The following is a 26,588-nucleotide window of genomic DNA, read 5'->3' as shown; positions in this document are numbered from 1 at the left end:
TGCCCTTGCACAGCAGCACATGGGCCACAGCACCTGCCAGCCTCCACACCACACACAGAGCATCTCCAAACAACCCTCGTTCCTGCAAACTAACAGAGCATAAAAGCCTTTCAGAAGGGACCACCATGAAAAGAAAACCACATTTCTGATTACTTGGTCAAAGGACATGTACACCTACACACGTGCCTGACAACAAATCAGCCTTACAGCAAATCCAGACTCAGCACAATATTCTCCAGAAGTGTGTTTGAAAATATAACAAATAGACTTGATTTTGTTACATCCCACGCTATTCATCAACCAAGAACTGAATTATTTCTGTTAACATATGAATACAAAAATAAGGAATTAAGTAAAATTTCAGCTATCCTCCTGGCTGCAACTGGTTTTCCAAGCACCTAATGGACCTTCCAGCCTTTAAGCAGTTAGAGTTAAATCCTCCAATGATATCACCATCATCTCATTAATTCTCTCTTTCAGAGGCTGAGGGATGTGCATGGAAATGGACTGGCCATCACAGGCTGTTCACAGGGATCCAGGAGCAATGATCCAGAGTTTCTGACCCTTGACACAACCCTGCCCCCTCCTCATGATCTGCCAAGCTTAAAATAACAAATCCATATGTAAAAACTTGTTACATTCTTAAGGGCAACACAAGCAAATGGATTTCACTTGTGCTCTTGGAATTCAGGAGTCTGGGACAAGCCACCACCGTTCCTTTGGAGGACTCCTCAACAATGATTTCAACCTCACAGTGATGTTTATAAGAAAGCTGTCCAGGAAAACATTCAGCTTTAGAAAGGAGTAACAGAAAATCCTGATATTTTAAACTTCTTTTTCCTCAGCAGAGTATCTTACCCTGCTCTCCAGGAGTTCCCCAATCAATTATGGGGGTTCTGGGCTGTCTATGTCCTGACTGCCACATTAAGGTTGCAGTTGCCACATTTGTATGCCTTTAACATCAACTCTGAGACTGGCTTTGGGTTTGCCCCATGCTGAGGTGAGAAATGAGACTGAGCTACCTTGAGATCGAGTAAAAGTCGTTTCAACATGCATTTCCCATTCCATCATAAAAAACAAATATACAACCACAGTCTCAGGGAAGCAGGAGGTGGAAATACTACAATATTAATTGTGTTCAACATTCTTAACTCATACTGCCTATACAGCCAAGTCCAACTATGCTCTAATCCTATTATGAAACTGCATTGCAAATTGGGGAGGGGGGGAGTGGCTGTAAGGAACACAAAAGAGAAAACTTGCAGAAAGAGTCAGGGCAACACCCTTGTAACATCATCCTTCAGCATTCATTTCTGCAGAGGGAAATGAGGCCCCAGATGCTCTGCCTGCTCTCCCAGGGCTGTGTTGAAAGATCCAGCAGCACAAACAGGAGGCCCAGCACAGCTTGGGGCTCCTTCTCCACACACACCCTGAGCAATACCAGAGGGGAGGGAACACAGACAGAGGCTTTGTATACTTAAAAGATCGCAGAAGAATTCAGTCACATAAAAACATCAAAATTATTCATGCATCTGCCCACCATTTGGTTTCTGAAACTTTAAATAAGCAGAAAAAGTCCTCTGGACAATGTTCTTTGATTTTAGAGAGCAGAAAAAATTCCTCAGAGTCACTGAATGTATCCAATAAATACAGACTCTCGATCCAAAACTTCTTCAAGTGAGTTTGCCACGAGCAGCCATTTGTAGATTTTGAGATTCCTAACCTATGAATTTCCGAGGGCCGTTTCTGCAGTGAATATTTGAGAGTTGAGCAACAGCGACTTGCGATAGGCCCCTGGAAATCAGCTGCTGCCTTCCGTGCCTCTGATTTGATGAGTTAGCACGGTCCTCCTGGCAGGAGGATTATTTTTACTGAAACAAGATCCAGGAACACAAAAGAAGTTGAAGGAGCCTGGACGTGTGGGATGGACACAGCCCTGGGAGTGCAGGGAAGAGGCTGAAAGGAGGCACCACAAGGCTGCTGTTCCAGGCAGGGTGTGAAGCCACAGCAGGGTGAAAATCTTGCTTGAGGTCACACCAAGCAAGACCTCAGCCCAAAGTCCCCCCTGCCCAGCGCGGTGCCTCTCTAGCCCAAGCTTTCCATCCAAACCAGTTGACTCCATAAGTTTAACATCTCGCTGTCTGAAAGTAACCACGGGTATGACTCAAAAATCACTTTTTAAAAGCAAACATGCAAGAAAAGTCAGTTAAACGAATGCCTGTGGGAAGCACGCTAAGAAGGGGGATAACCAAAATTGACTAATGTGTTACGTATTAACACATGCTGAAAATATTTTACCGATGGACTCATCTAAATTTTCTTGAGTATGGCGCTGGGTTTTTTCACGTCCAAAATAAGGAAGATTCCCCCCCAAGGAAAAAAAAAAATAATAAAGCTGAGGCCTGAAGATAGGGATTTGTTTATGGGCTCGGCAATAAGATCACTTGACATTTTGCAACCATAAATGGTAGAGCCGCGCTCCCTCTGTAACTGCATTAATGAAAGGCACCTGGGTCCGCACGCCGCCGGCACCGCTGGGTTCTTCACCCTGGCTCGGGAAAGCCCAGCCCGAACGTGGCCAGCTCCAAACATCCCCCAAACCTGGCCCCAGCTTAAAATCGAGGGATGAAACTCTGTCCGGGATGGTGGGACCGGGATGTGCCCCCCCAGGGGTACTCACCTTCCAGGTAGCAGCTGGAGGAGGAGGAAAGCCCCTTCTTCGATTTGCAACCCACCAATTTCAAGCAAATCTCCAACATTTTCATTTGTTAGAGTTTGGCTTCGGCTGTTCTGTTTTCCCTTCCCCCCCACCTCCTTCAGCTTCTTTTCTATGTGGAATTATCCGTTAGAAGTCTTTAAAAAAAAAAAAAAAGTCTTTAAAGATCCCGGTAAAAGTCTAAAAAAAAAAGTCTAAAACAACATATCCAGGAAAAGCCTAAAACAAAATATCCAGGAAAACTCGACGAAATCCAGCGCTCCGAAAAGCATTACAAGGGCGAGCCCGAGAGGCGGAAAATGCAGGGGCCCCGCACCTCCTCTCCCGGGGAGTTAACTCCAGCCATCTTCCCTCCTTCCCAACTCTTTTGGCGGGAGAGAGAGGAAAGGAGGCGGGGAATGAGGTGGGGGAAGAATAAAAGAAAAAAAAAAAAAAAGAATAAAAGCAGTAAGAAGAAGAAAAAAAAAAAAGCGCAGCCAACTAAGTTGGGCAGAGTCAGCGGTGCCGGCCGTGCGCGGCAGCCGGCGGGCGCTGCTGGGGCTCCGCTGCCAACAAAGGGCCCCTCACTCCGCCGCCGCCGGCCTCCATGACATCAGGCATGCAGCAACGCCCTCGCTCCTTAACCTCCTCCTGCCTGCGCCTCTCCCAGCGCCCGGGAGGCCGAGGGGGAAACCGACAGGTTTGGGGAAGAGGAGGAAAGGCGGGTGCTGGAGCTCGGTGCCGCCCGGGGAACCTTCGGAGCGCGTCACTTGACGGCCCATCCCGGGGCTGCTCGAACAGCGCCCGTGGTAACCCGGCACAGAGACAGCGGGGGAGCTGCAGCTCCTGCCCGGGACCTGTCCCACCGTCTCTGCGCTCATTACGGGCACAGCGATTCAGGTTAATGCGGTTACTGCTGCTCCTCCGGCACAAGGGCCCAAAAGTTTTCACTCTCACGCTACCTACTGTTCTTTTCCCCGGCATGTTTCTCAAGGCTACACACCAATTGATGCTCTCTGCTTATGCATTTTTTATAGATTGTTTTCTGGCATTATTCTGTGTGTCCCATTTAAACAAACATAATTTATTTTTATATTTAATCTATTTCTATTTGTATAAATTTGTATATATTTATATTTATAGATATAGTAGATATAGTCTATCTACCTACCTATCTCTCTCTCTAAAGGAGATAGCATGTTGGGTACGTATACAACTGCATTATTTCCACTCAAAAATCCCTTTTCATCTCCCAAAGCTTGGGGTGCTTTTGCTGCTTGGAGCAAGAGCTGCTCAAGGGTGCAGAGTTCATAAGGGATGCAAAACACAGAGTTTGGGGTAAACGGCCTAGGAAGCTGATCCCAGCACAAATCACCCCACAACGTGTGGAGCCCTTGGTGTGTCACACACAGAGTCAACAGAGCAGCAAATCTTCATTTTTGTCCCTGAAAACTTGCCTTCACATCTGACAGTTTATTTTGGCAAGGTTTCTGACTAGTGCTTGTGCTCTTTTGCCCTCCATGGTTTTCAAACATTGAATACTTTAGGGGAAACTCTGCATGCTTCCAGCATCTGAGGTCTGTGCCTCCGAAACAGCAAACATTGCTCAGACTCTTTAAACATTATTTTACAGCATCACTTTGCCTCAGTCTTCTGAACCATGGGGTAAAAACATGAAAGACAGCTGGGAAAAAAATCCTTGATCTCTCAACCCATACTGAACGGCAATAAGAGCATTTGTTTTTGTTTTTTTAAATACCACAAGTCCCATTTCTAGCAAAGAAATAACAGTAAGGACAGTGTGATGTTCACAGTGCTTTCACCTTTTTCTCAGAAAACACGCACATGGATATGCACATTTAATACACCAGAAAGCAGGTAGAGAACTTCAACATTTCCTCAATTCAGACAAAGAGCTGAGGCTCTCATCCCCACTGCTGGCAGCCTGCATGGACATTGGGAAAACAACAATACAGTTCTTCCTACTCTATCCCATACTCTCTCCACTTCTGGAGAATTTCTGTTTTATGGAAGCGCCAGAGTTTAAGAGAAACCAACACCTATCTACTTGTTCCTTGCCTGCCTAACAGGGAACTTGTGTGCAACTGCACTGGGGGAGTGGAAAAAAAAACCAACCAGGAAACAAAAGAGAAGTTAAACAGAGATTTGGAGGAGAAAGGTTACATAAATCACAGGAGGAGCTCAGTCCTCACATGTTTCAGCCCAGTGTCATGTTTTAGGATGAAATGAGGTTTTAAGAGCAGACCAAGCATCCTGCACTCAACTTCTTTTCCATGAGACGTGGAGCATCCCCATTCCCTACCCACCTCTCCTGCAGCTGTAGGAACTCAGAATCCCCAAAGCATTCCCTGCAGTACAAAGGCTGCCCCCCACGAGCACCACCCAGCCATCACAATTAAGGTTAATACAATGAGTGCCAGCAGAATTAATGCGGATTACATTTCTGATGAACTCCTGGGGTTCCTATTCCCGAGGAAGAATGCCTCATCTCAAATTAAATTAACCCGCCTGCAGAAGAACCTCACTGTAGGAGAAACACATCCACTTGGGGAGTTAAACACAAAGAGCTATCTGGGATAACTTCCTCTGTAGATAAACAAATTAATTCCCTTTGTGCTTCCAGGCAGACACGCTTGTGTGGTCCCTGTGCTACAAACATCATCCTTCAACATTTCCTCTTTTGTGTCATGGCAAACTGGGCTGTAAATACTTTGAGCAAATACCCTCTGCCATTCCTGAATGCCATGAAATTAACTGGTGATACAGAAATAAAAGCCATACTGGTAGTGTCACACAACCTCTGCCACTCTTACTGCTGTCAGCTATAAATCCCTCTCACATTTGTTTGTCATACACATCTTAAACAAGATCAGTCATGAAACGTGTGCAGATTTCTGGACTACAGTGACTGATGCAGCCTTCAGCTGAGGCTCTCTGCTGCAGAATGGCAAAACAATTTGGTTGGGAGCAGGCACAGAAGGGCTCCAGTTCCAGCTCCTGCTCAGAGGGAGGCTATCTCCCTACATCAGGACTTTCCAGGCTTAGAGTCTGCTGGGCAGTTAAACACTTTCTATCCTCTCACACCTACCCAGCTCTGCCTGGTTGCAAGTTTTAAGTGTTGCTTCTCCTCCTTTTGCTGTGCACCTCTGAGAAGAGCCCTTCCAGCCACCAGTGGGGTGGTTATGAAAGCTCTGGGACCCCTTCCACCCCCTCTCTCCCTCGGTCCTGGGGGGCAGTGCTGGCTCCAGCCCCCTCCAGCTCCCTCCAGGGTCTCAGCATCTGTTACAGGGGAAGGAGCTCCAGATGTGGCTTCACAAGAGCCAAAAAGAGGGAAATAATCACTTCCCTCGACCTGCTGGCTCTGCTCTCATTAATGCAATCCAGTATCCATTAGCCTTTATTGTTCATGCTCCTACAAGAGCACAAACCTATTTAGCCACAGCCTTTGTGTTTGAGCTGCTTCTATCACACAGATATTTATTCTTTACATTCTTAACTCTGCCCAGAATTTGAGGACAAGATTTTTATCCAAAAGAGAATGATCTCACACACACAGCATGACAACATGACAGCAGCAGCAAAAGGACTGGACTCCATGAACAGAAAGTGAGTTTTGGCATGATCTCATGTGTTAGCAGCTGGAGTGAATTTTGTTGCGATACTGTTAAAAACAGCTTGAGTGTTTGTCACCCATTTAAAATCTGAGCTTAATTTTGTTTTAAAATCCTCTTCTGAAACATGGAAAGTTAACAGAGTTTCAAGTCCTAAAGTCTGGGCATTTTTTGATATGCACATTCAGCTGATTTAGGATGGGAAAAGTCACTTAAAATAGAAGTATCTCAAACTAGTGGTTAAAGCAAAGGAGTAAACAAGTGTGCCAGAAAAAGAGCAAATTCTTGCTTAAAGTTACCTGTGCCTTATCTTTCTCTTCTATAAATGCAGTTGAGAATTTCCCCACAATAAAGACTAACTCAGTGCCAGCTGTAAAACAGTTTTTTTGTCTCTGGAGCAACAAAATGTAGAATAATTTATGAGATGCATTTTTCTTAGTAAGTGGTAAGATTACATGTGATTTGGCACATTCATAGGTCACTGTCTTTAGGATTAAAAATATGCCCATGCCACAGAACACTCCCATGCTACACAGCTCTCTTCTGATGGCATTTTTCACATAGTGGAATAACACATCCTAACACCATTACCTGATAAAAAATGTGTGTGTGTGTGTGCGTATGTGTATATGCAAATAATTAAAGAAGCTGATGTTGAAATCCATGAATGACCACAGCATGTGCTACAGATGGAGCTGTAACAAAGCTGGGCTTTGATCCGACAGCAAATGCAGCACTGCCTGTTTTCCTGGGGGTTACTGCTGCTTTGTCTGACAGGTTCCAGCTTTCCTTTGGATTTTCAGAGCCTCCACTGTTACACAACTTCATCCACTCTTAGACACAAAGTGCCAAACGTTTGGGAAGACAGCGCTATCTGTCAGACAGAGAGGACTAGCAGCTCTCAACCCCTGGCTACTCAAATCCTTCTTGGCATGTGCAGCACAAAAACTCTGATGGAGTCTTGTAGAGCTGTTTGCAGTAAATACAACAATTTCAGTGAGTCAAGCACATTGTGTAATGACAGCTTTATGTTATGGTAGAGAAATTCCCAAGGCTGGCAGGGTTAGAGGTGAGTGCACATCCCACACCCAGCCACCTCAGATTTTAACAACTGTCTCCTGAGTGGATCAGCTCTTAGTCTCAAGTGATTGTTCAGACACCTTGTAGCTACTCCAAAGGACAAGTGAAAACAAGTCTTCCAGGATACTCCAAGGTTCTTCACTTCCTTGGCTATGACAGCACTACACAAGAAGGCAATGACATTTGGGATTTATTTGTAATATCTGCCGTGTAACGAGGAGAGGGTGAGAAAAGTCCTTGTTGGTGTTTTCACACAGAATGTGCTCTACATCAGCCTGGTGAGATCTCCAAGTGAGATTCTCCACAGGAGAAAGCCCAAGCAACCAGGATACTGAGGGATTTACAACTCCCACTTATTTGGTGAGCTCTAGGAATCCCACTGGCATTAGGAAATTAGGAATGCACACCCAGATAAACAGGGCTCAAGTGGTTTTACCACTTTGCCCAGATGAACCTTTTTGCCAGAGGTGTGTTTAAATGCCAGCCTTTCTCCACCACTGCCCTAACTCGAAACCACTCCACCAGTGCTCACCAGTCTCTCTTCCAGCTTTTTATGTAGAAACCTCTGTCTCTCCTTTTCCAATTCACACAAAAAACATTTTTAGGCCACTGTTCTACCTTCCTGTTTAAACTCTTCTCAAGATCCAGCTGACATGTTTACAACAGCTAGTTAAAACAGCATGTTAAAAACAAAAGCCTCTTGCTACTACTCAGACCATTCCACAATAGGTATTATTGTAAATAAAATAAAAAAAACCCACAAACAAAGGCAAGTTAACACCTGAGGGCAAAGAGTGTTTTTCTTCCTTCAGTCACCATCCAGCACAGCTGGAATAGTCCTGCAAGAGCACAGAGAGGCAAATGCACATACAGGGAGATATTAAATACTTCTGGTACTTGGACTTACTAAGTCCCACTCTCGTTGGTAGAAACTTAAAAAAAAAAAAAAAAAGAAAACAAGAAAAGCCAGGTTACAAAAAGTCCACTGTACACATCAACAAAAAACCCAAGGATTTTGCAATAAACCATGTGCATTTGTTGGTTTTTCTCCTTGATTTAACAGATGTTTGTTATTTGCAATTTTCATGAGTGAAGGAGGTGCCTGGGAAGTGGTGGGATTTCAGAGATGGAATGTTCAACTATTTGAAATTCCTTTCAAGCAACAGAGCAGAATCCTTATTTTTTTAAGGTAGTAACAAGGCAGAAGGTACTACTAAATTCCTGCAATGGTGATATGTATTCACTGTACTCATGTAAAAGCATAAGACTGGTCATGAGCTCCACAGGGAATTGCTTGGAGTATTATCATTTGAAGCCTGCAAGGTTAAATTCAAGTCCAAAGGGGCTCATCACCCACCACTGAAAAAATTTTGGGCCCCTTCCACTAAACACTTTATGAACATCTGCAGGCAAAGGGGAATAAAAAAAAGAAACCAAAGAAACGTCTTGCATTTTTCAGATCTGAAAAAAAAAATAGCAGCGTACCTTAAAGACACAAAAATGGCATAAATTCCTCCTGACTATTAATGACTGAACTTCCATTGTCCAGGCAGTTTATTAAAATTGCGAAAGAGAGAGCAGGGACTGGAAGTTCCTGTGCATTAGGTAGAATTCCATCAGTTTAGGGATCCTGCTGAAGTTCAGTATTTTCTGCCAGCCCAGGGAAGGGAGGAATCACAGACAGCCAGGACACAATCAGAAAACATACACGCTTGGAAAGGACCAGCAAACACATTTTAGAGAAATATCTCTGCCAAATACTGACTCAGATCATGAGTGGGAGCATTTCCGTGTTTCTTTCAAATGAAAAGGCAAGGAAATGCAGATGAAAAAGTAGAGGTAAGAGGAGAGGTTAAAAGGGGAGCTCAGAGTTGATGACTTTGCGGGCTTTTCTTGGGTAAATCTGAGCACGTCGGCAGGAAGAGCCAGAGGGAGCGGTGAACAGGGGTTAGTCCTGGCAGTAACTAAGTGGTTAATTTCTTCCATTCAAGAGCTGAAAAAATCTGCCAAAGCAGAAGAGCAGGCCTCGCAGATCAAATTACACATGAGGAGGGGGTGGAAGGGGAGAAGAAGAAAAGAAAACAAGTATTACTGAACCACTGCCGCATGAGACCCAGCGGGGATTAGGAGAACATGGAGGAGGAGAGCTTTATCCAGGGCTGGCTGCAAACACAAACCCAATCCAAGCCTGCACCTCTCCATTCCCTGCGGGAACACCGACCTGTCCTGAGCCCCTGGCAATGTGGAAAACCTTCTGTGCATCAGCTGTGGAATTCCAGTGATGGGACCAGCTGGATCTCCTTTCTCCCTCTGGCTCTCCCCACCCAGGCAAAGTGGTTGTGCTGCTTTTCCTCTCCCAGCTGGAGAGTTGAGGCTGGGGCACAGATCTATGGATGTGTCCTGCTGCTGGCACAGGTGTGGGAATCACCAAAGGACTTGAAAAGCAGAGGGATAAAAGCCACGTGGAGCAAGTAATGATGCACAAATAAACAAATAATCCATCAAACCGAGGAGCAATTCAATTCCTTTGCCTTGAAGTTGATCACACAAAGGAGGTCTCACAGCAGTATTGACATTTTCACAGCCATTTCAGGGCAGGTGAACGTTCCCTTCTCAACCACGCATCATTTCTGTACTCACTCACTTAAGTTTTTTCAGCACTGAATTCAGCAAAGATTATCCTCATTTACTGAAATGTAGAAAATTTCAAGTAACACATGCACACAGCCACAAGAGAATAGGATAAATTTGATTGCAGAGATCATTTTTCTCTAAGGAGCTAATCCTTAACAGTTAGTGCCGTTGAACACTATCAACATCAATGGGCGGAAAGCTTTACAACATACAGATATTTTGACAATGAAATGAGTGTGCTTTTTTTCCTCTTCTTTTAAATTAAATTTTTTTTAAAACCAAGGGAAAAAAAACCCTCAAAACCCCAACCCAAATCCCCAAACTCAAGTGCCTTCTGCTCAAGAATTCCAGATGTCACTAATTCATCCACAGGGGAATATATATTATTTTGAGAAAGTAGTGGAAGCCCTTTGTAACTATAGAAATAAAGAAGCATCCATATAAGCATAAACCCCACTATATAAAGCCATCTACAGTCACTTGATTTGAATTACTCTACTTATCCACCCTCAGGATCTACTCTCAGCCTCCCTTAGATGTGCAGGTAAGTGCCTGGTGCACCTTAGCACTAATTGCTTATTATTCCCAGTGTAAGAAAGTAAATATATGCTCCCAGAAAGGAAAAGCTTCCAGTTAATTAGAACTGCCTGCAGCAACGGTTCCCTCCAAACAGTTCAGCATTTTATTTTGTTGTCAGGACACAATATAAGAAGTTTTAAGAGTCCTGCTGGGACTATGACGTAAAGGCAGGACCGGTATTTTTTCCTGTGAAGGCTGGGGCAGACAGGAAGAAACTTCAGACAGAAATAAGCTACTTCACCATAAGGAAAGGCAAATTCAAAATGTATATCTACACCTCTGTCCTGGTCCAACTGGAGCGGGGATGCAGGAAAAGTGTCTCTAATTTACTCATGCACTGCTGAGCACAAATGGATGCAGTTCAAGTGCTAAACTCTCACAAAGGTTGAACACTCTTTTCCAATTCCTAAACATAAAAACACATTGAAAGGAGCATTTTAATTTGGATTTTTATGAAAAAGCTAGGGAACATTGTCCCTGGGTTGCACCATTAAGACAAAGCAAAAGACTGATGCTGAATTCATAAGGGGCAAAAGTTATTAAGCTAAGCTATTTCAGGATTGGGTTTTTTGTATGCTTAATCATGCTTGTCATATCTGAACATAGATTTAGAAAATGGCACGAAACTGTGCAATACCTCTGCATGTTTTCTGCCTTTCCAAGCACAAGTGGAAAGATAAAGGAAGGTGTAAAAAAGAAATCAGTGCTACTGATCTCCAGTAACCCAAAAGTTCCTTTCTCTTCACTCCCTCTCTACCTGCCCATCATTAATCAAAGCCATTCCCAGAGCAGATATGTTACATGTGGTCTGATTCTGTCTGCCCACATACCAGACAGAAGATAGGGAGAAGTGCCAAGTATCAAGGAGTAACAGCCACTGGCACCCTCCAAGCCATCCCACCCTGCTCCAAGGGTGAGCCAGACACTTCTGTCATGTCAGGCTCAGCTGAGTCACTTCACTACTCAGGGAGAGAAGAGGATCTTGAGGATGTGCACAAACACTTAAACAAACAAACACAAAACTAAAATACCTGTGACTGCCCTGTAAAGTTGCACAATGGAGCAGCAGGAGAGGAAGCAGGAAAGTGCTGCAGTCAAACGCTGAGATGAGCTGGGAAGAAATCCTGCTGCCACAGAGTGAGGGTCTTCAGCCAGTTAACCCCATCTAAACACAGAGTGCCTCAGTCCCACCTTTCCCATCTTCTCCCTCTTGCTGCCACTGGTGCTCACCAACCATGTGGTGACCCAGTTCAGGAATGTCAAGAGTCTTGTCAGTGTATGTTCACACAAATAACAGTGCTGGCTGGCATCATGAGGGGGCCAGCAAAGCTGTTTCTTAATTCAAAATACTAAGTAAACCATCTGTATTGACAAGTTGTATATAAACAGCTTAATCTTACCAACCTTTCCTACTGAGACAGCTACAAACAGATCCCAAAGAAATAAATATATGAATATAGAACTGGACCAGCTCTAGATGGAGTTCATCAATCACTCAGAGACCCTCAAACAGACCACAGTTACTCTGTGCTGGGAGACGTGCTTCCACCTGAAATGGGAGTACTTCATCCAGCCTCCAGTGACTGGCTGCACTCCAGTCTGGATCTAGGGAATGCAATGCCTCAAATTCCTAGAGAGCTGACAGATACCCAGATATGCAGCAGTGCTGCAATACAGAAAGCAGTCCCAGAAAACACAGCTTGGCGAGAAACCTTCTGGAGTAAGAAGTTCCTCTGCAGCTCCACTCTGAGCCTCTCCTGATTCTGGGGCTGTTCCATGAAGTTCCAGACAGAAGATAGCACAACTCTGTAACTTAACTCACAGTTTTTCCTATTTGCCATTGCCAGTCCATAGTGAGGTCTCATGCCAGCCATATACAAGCTCAGCCAAGTTAGGGATCTTATATTCAGTTACTACAAGAATAAAGACTAAAAAATAGTGAGACTGGAACATCAGAGGAGGAAGGCTTGGCTTGAACTGACATCAGGTGGGAATACCCAGAGCAAAAATCAATGAACTGGTTTTTGTTAGGCCACACATCCTGATTTCCTCCCTTCCTTGGTTCAACTCAGACTTTGCACGTCCAGCGTGACCAGAGGATTTTCAGATGGTGAAAGAGCTGCTGTGTTCTCCTAATCCCTCCCTCCCACACATACAGCAGCCAGGGTGCCAGGAGAACCCATTTTAAAATTAATCTCAAAGTAGAGGAGCATTCATAGAAAGAATCAGGACTAGAAATCTTCAGCAGCTCTGGAGTCAAGGGGGATGAAGCAAGGACTGCATGGACAATAGAGAACATTGAGAAGGTGGGACAAAAGGATTTTAAGCCATGTAACACACCGTTTATAAAATGGAAAAACCCCACAGACCATGTGATCTCCAATTTTTTAATTCTACCTGAAATGCTTATAAAGGACATCACAAGGTCACTGGGAGGATTAGCAGGTTATTGTTTTGGAAAGACCTGAAAAATAGCTTGGGTCACTTTTGCTTACACTGTCAACCCCCCAAGCAGGGCCTGGATTTTACGAAAAAAATAATTCTAGGGAAAAATGAATAAGGGAAAATTAAGTATTTATAGGGAATAAAATGAGAGAAAATTAACTATTCTGCTTCATCATATGAACAGACATGCCATAATTTTATTGCCAACTCTTCTTTAGATTTCTCCAATCCCTGTGGATAAATTACCTGACTTGGCATCTCAATTTTTTTCCCCAAATGTAACTACGACAAACCTTCAAACTACAAATCAGGACCCACTGCTAGGAGTTACTACAGGAATATGAAACATTCAGTAACACACCCAACACACCAACTTCCAGCTTAGAAACCACACTTCCCATGTACTTCAAGGGCACTCACATTCTTTCCATCAAGTGGGGCTGCCTCTCGTGGCTGTGGCACAGGGCAGGATTTTGAGACTCCTGAATTCAAATCTGAGGGAGGCTTTTCACAGCTCACTCAGGGTGTGCTCAGTATCACCAACACACCCTGCACCACCTGTGAAATGTCTGCACATGCAGAAATTCTAACAGACATGAAAAGGAGATAGTTCCAAGCACAACAGACATTTTTTTCTCCCCTTGCACAGAAACACTTTGTTTGCAATGAAAAGAAAGGAGGTTTTCATGTGTTGGAGCACCAAGAAGCCTATCCTGGGAGGAAAACCAGGTATCTCTGAAAAGCTGTTCCACAGAAATGTGATGGGACTCCCTGGGGTCTCTTAGCACAGACAGAGGAGTAACAGAAGCTCAGGGAGCTCGACAGCCTAAGGACAAAAGTGCTCCAAACCACTTCAGTCTTGAAAGCTTGAGGAGTCAACATGGTATTAATTGGAAAATACAAAGGCTTCCACAAATGCCTGTGAACACTGATTACTGCCCTTTTCTGAATCCACTCTCTTCAAGCTTCTTATAATATCATAAGAAAAAGCAAACATGAACAGCAATGAGGAACAGCCTATTCTGAAACCACTTCCAGGAACAGGGATTGTTTAAACAAAATACATTAAGTGAAACCATATGTATTAAGGGTCAAACGCCATCTGAGGCTGAATGTGCAGAAATAACCATTTTACAAAATTTGGGCAATTATCCCTTTGTTGTTTTTGTTTTTAACATGAATAATCAGGGTGTTAGAGGCGTTACCGAGGGGGCAAAGCTTGAGGAAGGAATTTAACTCCGCAGCTCCCAAGCTGAAGGTGCCAGGAAAATATTCCTGTTAATCCTGGTGCTGCCCTCTTCCAGCATGCTGGGAGGAAGGTTTGCTCAATCCCATGGACAGAGCATCCTCTCCCCAAGCAGTGAGGGGTCTAGGGTGGGGGTCTGGCCTTGGATTGCTCCCCACAGGAGGGTCCCTGTCCTGCTGCCAGACAGTCATTTGATCTGAATCACAAGGGATGCTGCTTTCACAAGACTTGCTGGCAAAACAGAGGTGACAGGAGAGGCTCAGAGAAGGAAAAATAAGGCAATTTAAAGCTGCAGAGCCATGAAAGATGTGTTTTAAGTCATTTCAGCACAGAGCACTAGTGCTGGAACTCAGGGGGATTCAAAGATGGTTGACCATTGCTAAGGATAAATACTAAGCTGAAATATTCAACATTTATGTGGGGCCTATAAATGGGCATCTTGTATGAGACTGACATATTGTACTGTTCCAAATACATGTTGATCCTTTCCCACCCTAAATCCATCCAACTTATCTGAAACTTAACTTGAATCAGAGCAGCAGGGGAACCTCAGTGCCTCAAAGCAAACAGAACAGAGCAGATCTTGGGCACTAAGCTCCTCCAAAGCAAAGGGAATGGAGCAAATCTTGGACACTAAGCTCCTCAAGTATTCATTTAATATAAAGTGTGAACTGGTATCACTGTACAAAGGGGTAAAGTGCCATGGGGGAAAACCTACCCTCAAAGATCTTGCTCATTGCAACAACTACATCTGAGTATGGTCTTAGTCACCTGCTGTGGATTTGATAACATCCCATTAACTGCAGAAATATTTCCGTATTCATCACTAGTGAAGTCAGACTGCAATCAAATGTTGCAGCTGCAAAGGATAAAGCTCATTAATCATTTTTTCTGGAAACCAAGGAGGATGATGATGGAAGGGAAAACTACGATTCATTTGTTTTCAACAAAACTGCCTGCAAGAAGGCCAAAAGAATACCAATTTCTAATATTTTTTTAATTAATATTTACATGCTAACATGTCCATGCCTGCCAGCTCTTTAAGTGGACAAGTATTTAATGGATACAACATAAGTGTATATGCTAGTTATTAGAAGGCAAATTGCACAGCTATGATGTAATGAAATAGCTTTGCTTTATGGGAAGGAGGTGACAGGTTTGAAATATGGCTTAAGGTGTTAAAAAAAAAAATTGATTTTTCACAGAAGCCACAAAACTGTAATGCAATTACTTGCCTAAGTCTAAAATTTTATAGAAATTTAAATTCAACTTTAAAGATATAAATGAGTCATCAATTTGCATTAGGATGGCTGGGGACCATATCACTCTTCAATCAACATGAACTAATGAAGCTTTCCTGGTCTGAATAAAACAGCTAAACTGAAGTGCTGAGGTGCATACACATCACAGTCACAAAATGCTTTTATGTTCTTGATAATAAAGTGTCAGAATGGCTCTGAGGGAGCCCAGGGACCGAGCTACCACTGCTCAAAAAACCCCAAATGAACGGGAAAAGCCATGTTTTCTCATTTTTCTTCATTCTTGGCTCTCCAGAAACTCATTCTTTTATTTACAGAAAAGTCACTGTGGAGGTTCATCTTACCTGTAAAGGGCCAGCTTGCTTTGATGCTCTTACCCTGCCCTGCTCAGATAAACCAACAAAGTTCAGCACCTCAAGTTACTCTGTCCCAGCAGGGAAAGAGCCTGCCTGGAGGGGAAATTTTTCAGGATTTTTTGCTGTGCTGTGCTGGGAGGAACAGCCTCGTTCTGCTGGTCTGGTAAATGAGGAAAACGGGCTCAGTTCTGAAGCAGAACCAATAGGAAATATATAAGCACAAGACATTGCCTTTGACTTCACTGCTAGGCTACTTTCCCTCTTTTCTTTGTACTTTTTCCCTCCAGAAACATCCATAAAGATGAATTCATCTGTGGGTTTGAGGCACCCAAACACTACAGGGGTTCACACCCCTGAAAGCTTTCAAATGAAACAACCAACACACCAACAGTACCATGACAGACCTTGGCTATTTCATCTACGACAGGAATTGAAAGCATTTTAAGGAGAGTACACCTCTGAAATGTCCTGCTGAGGATCACTGCTGGCTTTGGAGCAAGGAGGGATCCCATACCCACTTTTTCTTAGCTGTGGGTGGACCCAAACAGAAAGAGCAGCATGCACTGACAGCAAACCTCCCCATGGTGGTGACATGGCCCAGCAAGGACCCATCCTTACAAGCCACACTGGGTTCTGTGACAGAAGCTGGGGCATCTCCTGGGCCAGATGAGCTGGGCCAAGAGCAATCCCAACACAGCTGCACTGCAGCAACACACAGCTTGTAATGCTGTGGAAACCATCCCAAATCTGAAGGCGGTTGAAAACGTTAAGGAAAAGGAGGAGTGGGGGCCAAACCAAGAGGCTGCCCCCACCTTCCTTCCTGTCCATCCCCATAAGTTATTCATTAACATACCAAAATACACATATCAATGAAGAATTCATGGAGATTCTCTGAATACCAAATTACTGAGCATAGTGACAAGGAGAACTTGCTTAACACCCTCTTCCAGTTCCACACCCTGTCCCGGGTGGATCGCTCATAAAGCTCCACTTGTATTTTACAGCAGCAAAGTCCTCCCTGAACCCCTTCCTCACCAATGCCTCTGATGAGTGCAGACCATCTCAAAACAGAGCAGCAGTGGCCACAAATGCTGTGTCTTTAAATCCATCCCCATTTCATTTTCCAAGTTTCTGTTTGAGCCGTTACAGCTCCCTCAGGACTGCACTGACTCACTGCATTTTCTGGATGACGCAAGCATGCTCCTCTGCACAGCTTCAAAACAGGCTCCAAACATTTCCAGGCAGAAAGTGGCCACCAAAGAACCATGGAAATTAGGTGTTCTTACAGAGCAGGCATCAACCCATGAAGCAGGGGGCAAACTTCAGTTCCTGTCCTTATTGCAAACAGATTCATCACTGGCATCACTTCTTCCTGGGAATACTTCTAGGAAAGCTTACGTTTCCACTCTGAATTCTGTGGAAAATATTTTGGTTCTGACAGAGCACCTACGAGCACTGGTCCACCACTTCCTCTGACCCATCCAGCTCTGCCCCTATTCCCATGGGATTGTAGTTCCAGCTCTATTATTGAGTGCAAACCTCTGCTGTCAGGCTGCACCCTTTTTAAAGCACCCTCAAAATTCAAAATCACACTAAATTTTCCAAGCCGATTCCCAGTTTCTCAGTTTTATCTTCCCAGCAAGGGCAGGCAGGTAAAAAGAAGAGAAAATCTCTTCTAGGAGGGAATGTTTAGGGAACACTCCAACAGGTTAAGCACATGTGCTCGTGGGTGGACTCTGTGAAGAGACCTGAAACCACCACGGGGAGACGTGCATGCAAAAAACACTGGATTGGGAAAAGCATTTTCCATGACTCAAAACTGAACTCTCTTTCTCTTCCTTCTGAATCCCTTCACTCAGCTCTTTGTGTTCTCCCAATTACTGCAAGTCAGCAAACAGCCCTTTTATGTACATTTTTTTTCATACAGGAATGGTAACAAAAGCAAAATAAACACTGGGCTTCTGACTGATGTTTAGAGCTTCATAGCAAAGGCAGCTGAAAAATTCTGGTTTCTGCTTGTTGCCTTCAGCTTTTATCCTCTCTGAAAGATTTCACCATGATAAAGAGTACTGGAAGTGACATAAAAATGTAAAACTACATAATGAAGTGGAGAACAAATTCAGAGAGAAAGACGAGTGTCTTGTTTTATCATCTCCACTAACGTTGGTAACACACATCTCAGGGAAAAGGCCTCCTTGCTGAAGAGCCTGCTCATCCCATTCAAGCCAAGTAAAGGAAGATAAATGTCTAAAACAAACCTGTTCACACTTCACTCTCTGGGGCAGAAAAGCAAAAGCCTTTTGCCAGCAGAGGGTTCCTGATTCCTGCCTCACAGGGAGCAGCAAACATTCATTTCCTCACACTGCAGAGTAACAAGTGTTATCACAAACACTGCAATATCTGAAACCAAGAATATGGAGCACGTGAGAAGCTTGGAGCCACCAGGAGAAGAGCAAGCAGCAGGACTGGAGCATGTAGGTGCTAAGAAGTGCAGGATGGCTTCCCATGGGCCAAGAGTTCAGAAATCAGTGCCCTGGCTCCATTCCTACTCCAAAACAAGGACTTGGAGGGGATGTGCAAAACTTGCTTTAATCGTTATTGTCAGTCATTCATAAAAAGGCTCACGAAGCTTCACATTCTTTGTGCAGAATTGGGAGTTTTATATCAAACCATATGTGGAAAAGATATCTAGTGTTAATATATGCAAACAACTTTATTTAGATATAGGTTTTTTTAATTAGTATTTGCACAGTCTTGGAAAGAGAGGATTGAGGATCCTGCCAGATCTTAACAAAAAGAGCAGATTTTCTAAACAGCCAAACACACTGTTTTACAAACTGTGAACTGAAAACTGCATACAAGGAATGCTTTTGCTCACAATCAAATTACTGGTCATTTATCACATTTCTACAGCTAACTAAATTTCTCCCTCTAATTTTTCTGTGTCTTCTGGTTCATTCTTAAAGTAACAGAGGAAAAGAAATGAGCCAGACGTGGGATTAATGCATTGGTGTAGGAAACTGGCAAACCTTTAAACTGCTTGAAAGCCCTTTTCTTCCAATCAGACTGGACTGGCAGCCCGGGAACCAAGGAGACACTAAGGACAGCGATTAGAAAGCCGTCAGGAATTATGATTCAGAGAGGTGAATCACCAGCAGCTCCCCTGGGGGGTGAATTTGGGATAAGCATACCCAAAGTGCAGCCCTGTGCCAGATTACACAACCCAGGGCAGCGAGCACAGGATCGTTTGCTTGGAGACAGAACTCAGGCCCTGGTTCCCAACCCTCTCCCGGCGGAACAGCGCGTGGCGCCTGCTGCTCTCGCTGGGCTGTTCCCACTTGCAGCCTGAGCTTTCTCCTGCCCAAAGCCCACACACCAGCACAGCCCTGCTGCCAAGCACGCCACGGAGCCCTGGCATGGAAGCTGGACTTGATCTTCTCAAGAGCTGTTTGTTATTCAACAGCCACAGATGAGCCAGCTCCGCTCTGACTTCACACGGGAACAGCAGCAGTGCTTTAAGGCTGGTGTGCTCCGCTCCACTCCTCCCATTCTAGGGCAAGACAGCACAGGCTGTGAGCTTCCCAGTGGTTTTACCTCTAGCAAAAGCACATCCCAAGCTCAGCACTAGGCCTAATACTCCACAACGCTTTCAAGGAAATTCATTTTGCTCCATGGGATGTGTTTTTATGAGGGTGTTTTGAATCATGGGTGTGCAAACAGGGAGAGAAATTCTGCAGCCCAGCTCAAGTAGAAACAGTGGAATTTGGCCTGCAGTGCTTCATCCAAGCAGCCATCTGATCTCATGACTAAGTGCATGCAGAGCAATGGGGGTGGTGGGGAGGAAGAGATGCAAGAAGATGAAGCTCTTCTAGTAAACATCTGAGCTGTCTGGAATCAAGGCTATGCTATTAAAATGAAGCCATTGCTGGTTTTCCAGTATCTTTCCCTCTGTTTATCTCAGTTGCCATGGCTCTCACTTGAATCATCTGCACAAATTGCATACACATGTCCCAGGCCACATTATTTCCACTCTCTCTACAGCTCCAGATCAACTTTCACTCACCTGGCAGCCGCTCGTGCCAAGCGGTGTCATCGTGGCCAGCGATGGAGCACTGCCTCACAGACACCCCTGCTTGGAAAACCATGGCAGTTATTTCAAAAAGGCTGATTAATATTTCAGGAATTGCAGAAAAGGGAAAGAACTCAGAAAAAACCGGCCTCATGCTATCCTTCATGACCTGGGTTCCAAGAGAGTTGAGTCTCCAGTGTTGACACAACCAAGAGCTTTTCTGGGGCAGCTGGAGCAGGCCAGCTCTGAGCTGCTGAAGCTGCTCCCCTGCTCCTCCAGTGTATGAGCAAGATTCAAAGGAATGGACTCAAAATTCATCTCCCTGGCACATCAAGCTATCTAAATAATCCAGTATATTGTCCTCTGGCTATGGTTCTGTGCCATGTGTCCCAAACTAATTACTTACACAATTCAAAACCAGGTACCAGCCTACTGACAGAGGATCAGACCCTTGGTGCTGCTGATCCACAGCTCTCAGAAATACACTGTATTGTGTTTGAAAGTTGGAGCTTAGCAGGTAACCCTAAAGCATCCTATACCTGCAGTAAGATGTATTTTCTGAGTGTTTCTCTTTGCATTAGAGAATTTACAGAAGAGAACCATGCCCTGCCTTAAACACAGAACATAAAAACCAAGCTCCACCACTGCTGCCATGTCAAAATTGCAAATACAGAAAATATCTGCCCCCTCCTCCCACTTCCATCCTCTCCAGACCATAAAGAATCAGAAGGTGAGAGGTGAGGCTGTCTGAAAGCAGCAGCTGAGGCAGCACTGCAGACAGGATCCTCGGCCCAGACAGAGGATCTACTGCTGCTGGAGACAGAAAGACGGCTCAGAGAGGCTGCTGTCCTCCTGTGTCAGACAGACAGCAGACACCCACACCACCCCGACAGGCTGCTGCAGCTCAGGTTGCACAAAAACAAGTATCCCTCACAGTCTGTCTTGGGAATGACTTTTTGTCTGGAGCTGAGCAAGATGGAAACATAAGGGGATTGCTGTTGTGGTTCCAGAAGTCTGATTTCTCCTGCTCACCTGCCCTCTGCTAAGGGAAGTCCTGCTCACCCAGCCAGTGCTGTGCCAGTACCTGCAGTCACACAGCTCAGAAACAGCTCTGAGGTATCATGGTGCTGGAAATGGAAAATCATTTTCTGTAACACCAATGTTTCCACCCCGGGAATTTAAGAAACAAGCAAAATATAACAAGGAAACTTCCACTGCAATATTTAATCGAAACACTGTAATGTTTTAATCGAAGTTTGCATTAGGTGAGGAGCAGGCCCAACATCAAAATCTCTCTGTTGCCTTCAGCAACTCCATTAAGCAGGTTTATTCTAGAGGAAATTTGCCTTCACCAGGTTTTCTTTCTGTCTGTTTTATAATCCTGGGATATAGCTGCAAATTAATAAAAGAACCACTAAAAGGGACATGGTTTAGTTGTGGCCTTGGCAGCGCAGGGTTAATGGTTGCACTTGATCTTGGAGGGCTTTTCCAACCCCAACAATCCCATAATTCTGTGAAAAGCACTAGTGCTTTGACTTTACTGGGCACCTCCACAATCCTGCACTGAACTGAAGACAGCACAAATTATCTCACTTTGCAGCACACCAGCTTTCAGAACCCAAGAAAATTGATCCCAAATTCTTGAGATTACTGATTTGCTTCAGGACTATAGCTACTAGAAAGGTTCTCCTGGCACCAGCAGCATGAAATCCACTAAAATAGCTTAATACTAGATGGGTTCATGAATGTTTCAACAGGCAAAGTGTTGCCGTAGAGCAGCACAAAAAGAGCAAACTTAATTTTTTATTTTATTCTACCGCTCTGACTTTCTGGGAGAACTTTGCCAGATTTGAATGGAAAGAGAAAATAAAGTGGAATGATTCAATGAAGATATTCTGTGGTTAGCCCAGTACAACATAAATGCTCATCTGACCAGCTTCTACTGTGCAGGAACATTGACACATGAGCTTTCCCTGCTTCTCCCTCTATTCCTGGATTAAATTTGGCTGCAAGTTATAAGGTATGGACCAGCTACCACGCAGACACTATGCAGGAAACCTGCCTGAAACATATTTTCCTCACTTGAAAAAAAGTCCAGCTAACAGATTCACTGTCTAGAATAAATTAGCAAAACCCTCACCAGCACCAGGATTGTGCCTTTCTTTCATGGAAAGATGAGCAGCACGGCCTGAACAGCCTTTGAGAGGCTGCTCACAAGGTGTGAACGTGTGGATATGTGTCACCCCTGGTGACAACCTGAGACACACTGCAGTGATGGAGACCTGCCATTTACTGCTCCACAAAAAAGTCCTACCAGGAGTGATATTCCAGGGAATGATATAATTAGAAGTGATAACCTGGTATTTAGAGCAAACTGGCATTGAGGAGCTGAATCCCTGCACTTTATTTCGCATGCAAATAAATCCCTGTAGCCCAGCCTTCTTTACTCTGTGCTTTGCTCAGTGTGTGTGGTGAAACACACACTGGTCAGTTGAGCTCAAGCCTCCCTTTTAGCGGGGATGATTTTATTTTAAAACACTGTCACCAAGTGGCAGAGCTCCGAATGGCTGCACGAGGTCAGCAGAGCTGCAAACACCATCAGCTGGAGCAAGACAACCAAAAATCCACTGTCCCAGGACATCTCAGCACACTGAGGGAAATGTCAGGATAGATCAGTAACTAAATCAAAATAAGCCATGGAAAAAAAAATTATCTCAGAAGGAAACTTCAAATACTGCGAGGTTTGTTCTGTCAGTATGAAAACTGGTAGATTCAGTTTTTGATTCTTTCCTTTGAAGCACAAAAATCACTGACAACAAAGCCTGATGACACTGTTTCATGTGAAACAGCCACCTTGGGGGCTGTAAAACAAAAAGAAGGAAAGACACAGCCTCCCACTTTAATCTGCAGTTTGAGTCAAAATGCAATGTTTTATACCTGACATGAAGTACTACAAGTTATTTTTAACTATTATACTTAGTGTTTTCCCAAAGCACTACAAAAAGGCAATTTTTAAGAGTACATACATCTAGGCAAAGCAGGCATTTGAGGATTCATCTATTAATCAAGCTGGAGCCTGGCTGGTGGAGCTGTTAGCAAACTGCATTACCACTGCACCCACAGGGAGGGAGACTCCTCAGCTCATCAGGCACATTGTGATCCATACAGGAAGTACAGGATGGATTTGTTTCATCCCATACCTGTAAGTAGCCATTTGCACTACAACAGTAGCCAGGCTGTGATTTTGTTACCCCTCCAAGCAAAACGCCACAGTTTCTCTTTTACATTGCCTTTAATCTAAATTCATTTGAAGATGTTGATTTCTCTACGTGTAACTAAAGGTGAGTGAAGACAGGGAAGGGCATTGCCAGGAACCACCGAGATTTACATCAACAGCAACAACCAATCTTTGTGGGTTACTGCTTATAGACAGGCTATATCCAGAGAGCAGAGACCATCAGAGAACAATGGTGCAGCACGTGATACCCAAGTAGTCTCCTGACAACTGCTGTCAGTGCTTCAGAAAGAGCTTTGATGCACCATCATTAAAGCTACATCAGCTCTCTGGGTCTAAACCTGCAGCAAATCACAGAATATTTTGGATTGGAAAGGACCCATAAGGGTCATCAAGCCCTGAAGCTTGGAGATAATTTAGGCTACCTGCGCCTGCTTTCCTGTTAGAAACTTGCCTTCTAGTTTATTTGGGGAGTAAACCAAGTGAGTTCACATGGAATTTTCTTTGCACTCTCTATTCATTACCCAGAAATCCAAAACAGTGTTAAAGACCTGGGAAGATTTTCAGGAGTAAATTGGAGGTAGTGACTTTCTTGCAATCCTCCCAACACCAGCTGATGTTTACTTAGGCTTGCTATAGCGTTTTCCCTCTGCAATCAGCAAAGTTTCCAGCCTCTCAGAAGTTACAGAAGTTTGACAGATTTCCATCTTCTGTTCCAGGCTGGCATGTCCAGCTGCAATGGGCCTGGACTCACCAGCCACCCACAAAGGAACTGCTCTCAACAGTACAAAGAGAAGACAGTGCCACATTTCCTCTGCAACTGACAGTGTAGTTAAAACCAGCATCACCTGAGAGAGGAAAACATCAAATCTGCACACTGGAGTCCCTGTGCTTCTGTTGTGGCTGTGCAATGCAGTGAAAAGCCCAGTCTGCAGGCTGGTGTTTGCTACAGCACAACACACCCCCCTGCCAGGGCTGAGCACCGGCCCAGTCAGCTGCTCCCACTGGCACAGCCTCAGGGAGCCCAGCATCCCCACACTCCAGTGCACTGACACAGACATCTGGGGATCTGGGAGGTTGGGAGCACCGAGGAGCCCAACTCGTCCCACAGAACCCACAAAACAATGATTCCACTTTACTAATTGCTCTACTCTAGATCCCAGAAATGATGCAAAAGAAACAGCTGCCAGCCACTCCCTAAAATAACCCATCATTTCCACCATCCTTCTTGTCTCTCTCAAAAAAAAAAATAAATCTTTCTGCCATAGCAAACTGATCTGGAGGCTTTACAGCTCCTGGAGGAAATCTTGCCTCATGCCTAGAGACCTTTAGAAAAGCACTGGCAGCAGAATAAATTATTTACAGTACTATTTCTGACAATACCATCTCCATAAATGATACAAGATTGAAGGGTTTAAAAATGTGTGCATGTGGCATAGGGCCCAAAGAGGTGTCTAATAGAAATATTGATTAACTCGATTTCTACAGACTCTGTAAACAGTCTGATGAAAACAGAAACTGCAAGTAGATTTTTTTCCCATTTACTGTAAAGTAGGACAAAGCAATCACACCACTCATTCAAACTAAGCCAAATTAAAGTGGTTTTGGACATTTACAAAATTATTTTCTCTTTAAAGCAATCCAATCTACATGTTGTTTACCTGATTCTAATTCACAACTTATTCCATTTCCCCAGAATAACTCAGTCATTTGAGGCTTCTGGCTTGAAGCAAGGTTCCTGCTGTTTACTTAGGTTTTCCAGCTGGGTTGAATGATATGCAAAGAGGTCTGAGGACTTGCTGGAGGTCACACAGAGAGGAAAGTCAGTTGGCTCCACTGGCGTAATAGCCCTGCACTTTTACAGCTCCCAGGACTTTGCTCTAAGCACCAGAGTAACCTTCTCATCAAAAGATACTAAATCTGTTCTCAACATTTCAAACATTCCCCGGTTCTTAGGAAAAGGCACTTCCCTCCATAAAGAGTTTGAAGCAACCCTGCTAAAGGGCATGATGAAAATCTGAAGGCACTGAGTGCACATGCTCACAATTAGAAAATTCACTGGAAACTGCCACTGTGGAGTTTTCCATTTTCAACAGCAGAATTTCAAACTTACTTAGGCAAGCAATATAAAAGAAAGGAAACTGCAGGGGATGTTTAAAAAGAGCCTGCCTAAATATTTTGTTTAAAGGAACTATTTTCATTTTGGCTAGAATTTATAGGGTGAAACATCCCAGGCAATCCATAATGGCCATCACCCTTCAATTCATCCATTCTGGGCTTCCTGAACAGCCAAGGACAATCCTATGCATTCCCTAATATCTCTGATCCTGCAGAGCCACAAGGAAGGCAGGGAGTACAACCTGAGGTTTTCTCACCCCTACAATTCCACCAGGATAAACTGCCCTGCTAAGCAGGGCTCTGGAGCATTGGATTGGCTGCAGAGCTTTTGATTTGTGATGTTTGGTGGTGTTGTCCCAGAGCAGCACCAGGGACACCAACCACTGGAAGAGCAATCCACCTCTCTTGTGCCACTGCCAATGTGCTTGACATAAACAACCCCCTCTGAAACACTGACAAGACAAAAACAAGGGCTGTAAACTCCTATTTGAACACAGCACTGACACTAAGAGAGATTAACAATGACTTTTTGAAGAAAAGGCATTTTACTAGTAATTCAACACCCACTCCCATCCACTGGGGCAGAACCATTACAATCCATTCTCCAAGAACTGCAGGGCCCTCCAGCAAAAACCTTCCACTTCATTGCTTCACCCCAACAGGCCTCCTGCCCTTCAACATTTATACTTCTGCCATCTAAAACCCACTTATTTTCACTTCCAAGCTCTTCAAATTCATGCCCTGATGTTCCTCAGCTCCTCTTCTCTTCCATCCCAGAATAATTCAGGCAACTGCACTTCTGAGATCTGCTCTGCCAGCTCAGCTGTTCTAATGCCCTCTGGCTCCAGTGTGGGCTCCTCAGCCCTTTCTTTTTCTCCTCCAGTGCACCAATATTGCATCAGCTCCCATTTCTCAGTTTAGTATTCTTTAAATTTTCTTCTTCTTTTCAACCTTCACCATTTATTCTCTTTATTTTCTCCCAGTGTTCCTCACTCTATTCTCCTAATGGACATCTCCAATTAAACCTTAATTATATCTCGTCCCAGCAGCTGTTCTCAGGCTGATGAACACACTCTAGAAGAAAACCCAAGGCAAAAGGTCTTGCCTGTTAGACACTTTGCTGTAATCCAAAGGTCACACATACAGACACATAACCCAGTAATTTACACTTACTCCAGCATTACAGATTTCTTTTCTTGCTTAAATTACTTTGGAAGAGGTTATCCTACCCTTAACAAGG

The 26,588-nt window shown here is 44.2% G+C and overlaps 1 protein-coding gene across 2 annotated transcripts in view; it reads right to left on the bottom strand.

Annotated features, from left to right (window-relative positions):
* ABL1 (ABL proto-oncogene 1, non-receptor tyrosine kinase) overlaps positions 1 to 26,588 on the bottom strand; it is a 76,879-nt gene that overhangs the window by 29,203 nt on the left and 21,088 nt on the right. Inside the window, exon 1 of one of the 2 annotated variants that reach the window (XM_066562899.1) lies at positions 2,681 to 2,793. The exons of the other annotated variant lie outside the window; for it this stretch is intronic. Coding sequence (XP_066418996.1) covers positions 2,681 to 2,765 — 85 coding nt within the window. The 5' untranslated portion in view covers positions 2,766 to 2,793. Of the gene's footprint in view, positions 1 to 2,680; positions 2,794 to 26,588 lie in introns of those variants that run through there. 2 annotated transcript variants of the gene reach the window in all.

This window comes from Molothrus aeneus, chromosome 19, assembly GCF_037042795.1.
Source record: "Molothrus aeneus isolate 106 chromosome 19, BPBGC_Maene_1.0, whole genome shotgun sequence".
Taxonomy (NCBI): domain Eukaryota; kingdom Metazoa; phylum Chordata; class Aves; order Passeriformes; family Icteridae; genus Molothrus; species Molothrus aeneus.
This window is presented reverse-complemented; position numbering and strand designations above follow the sequence as displayed.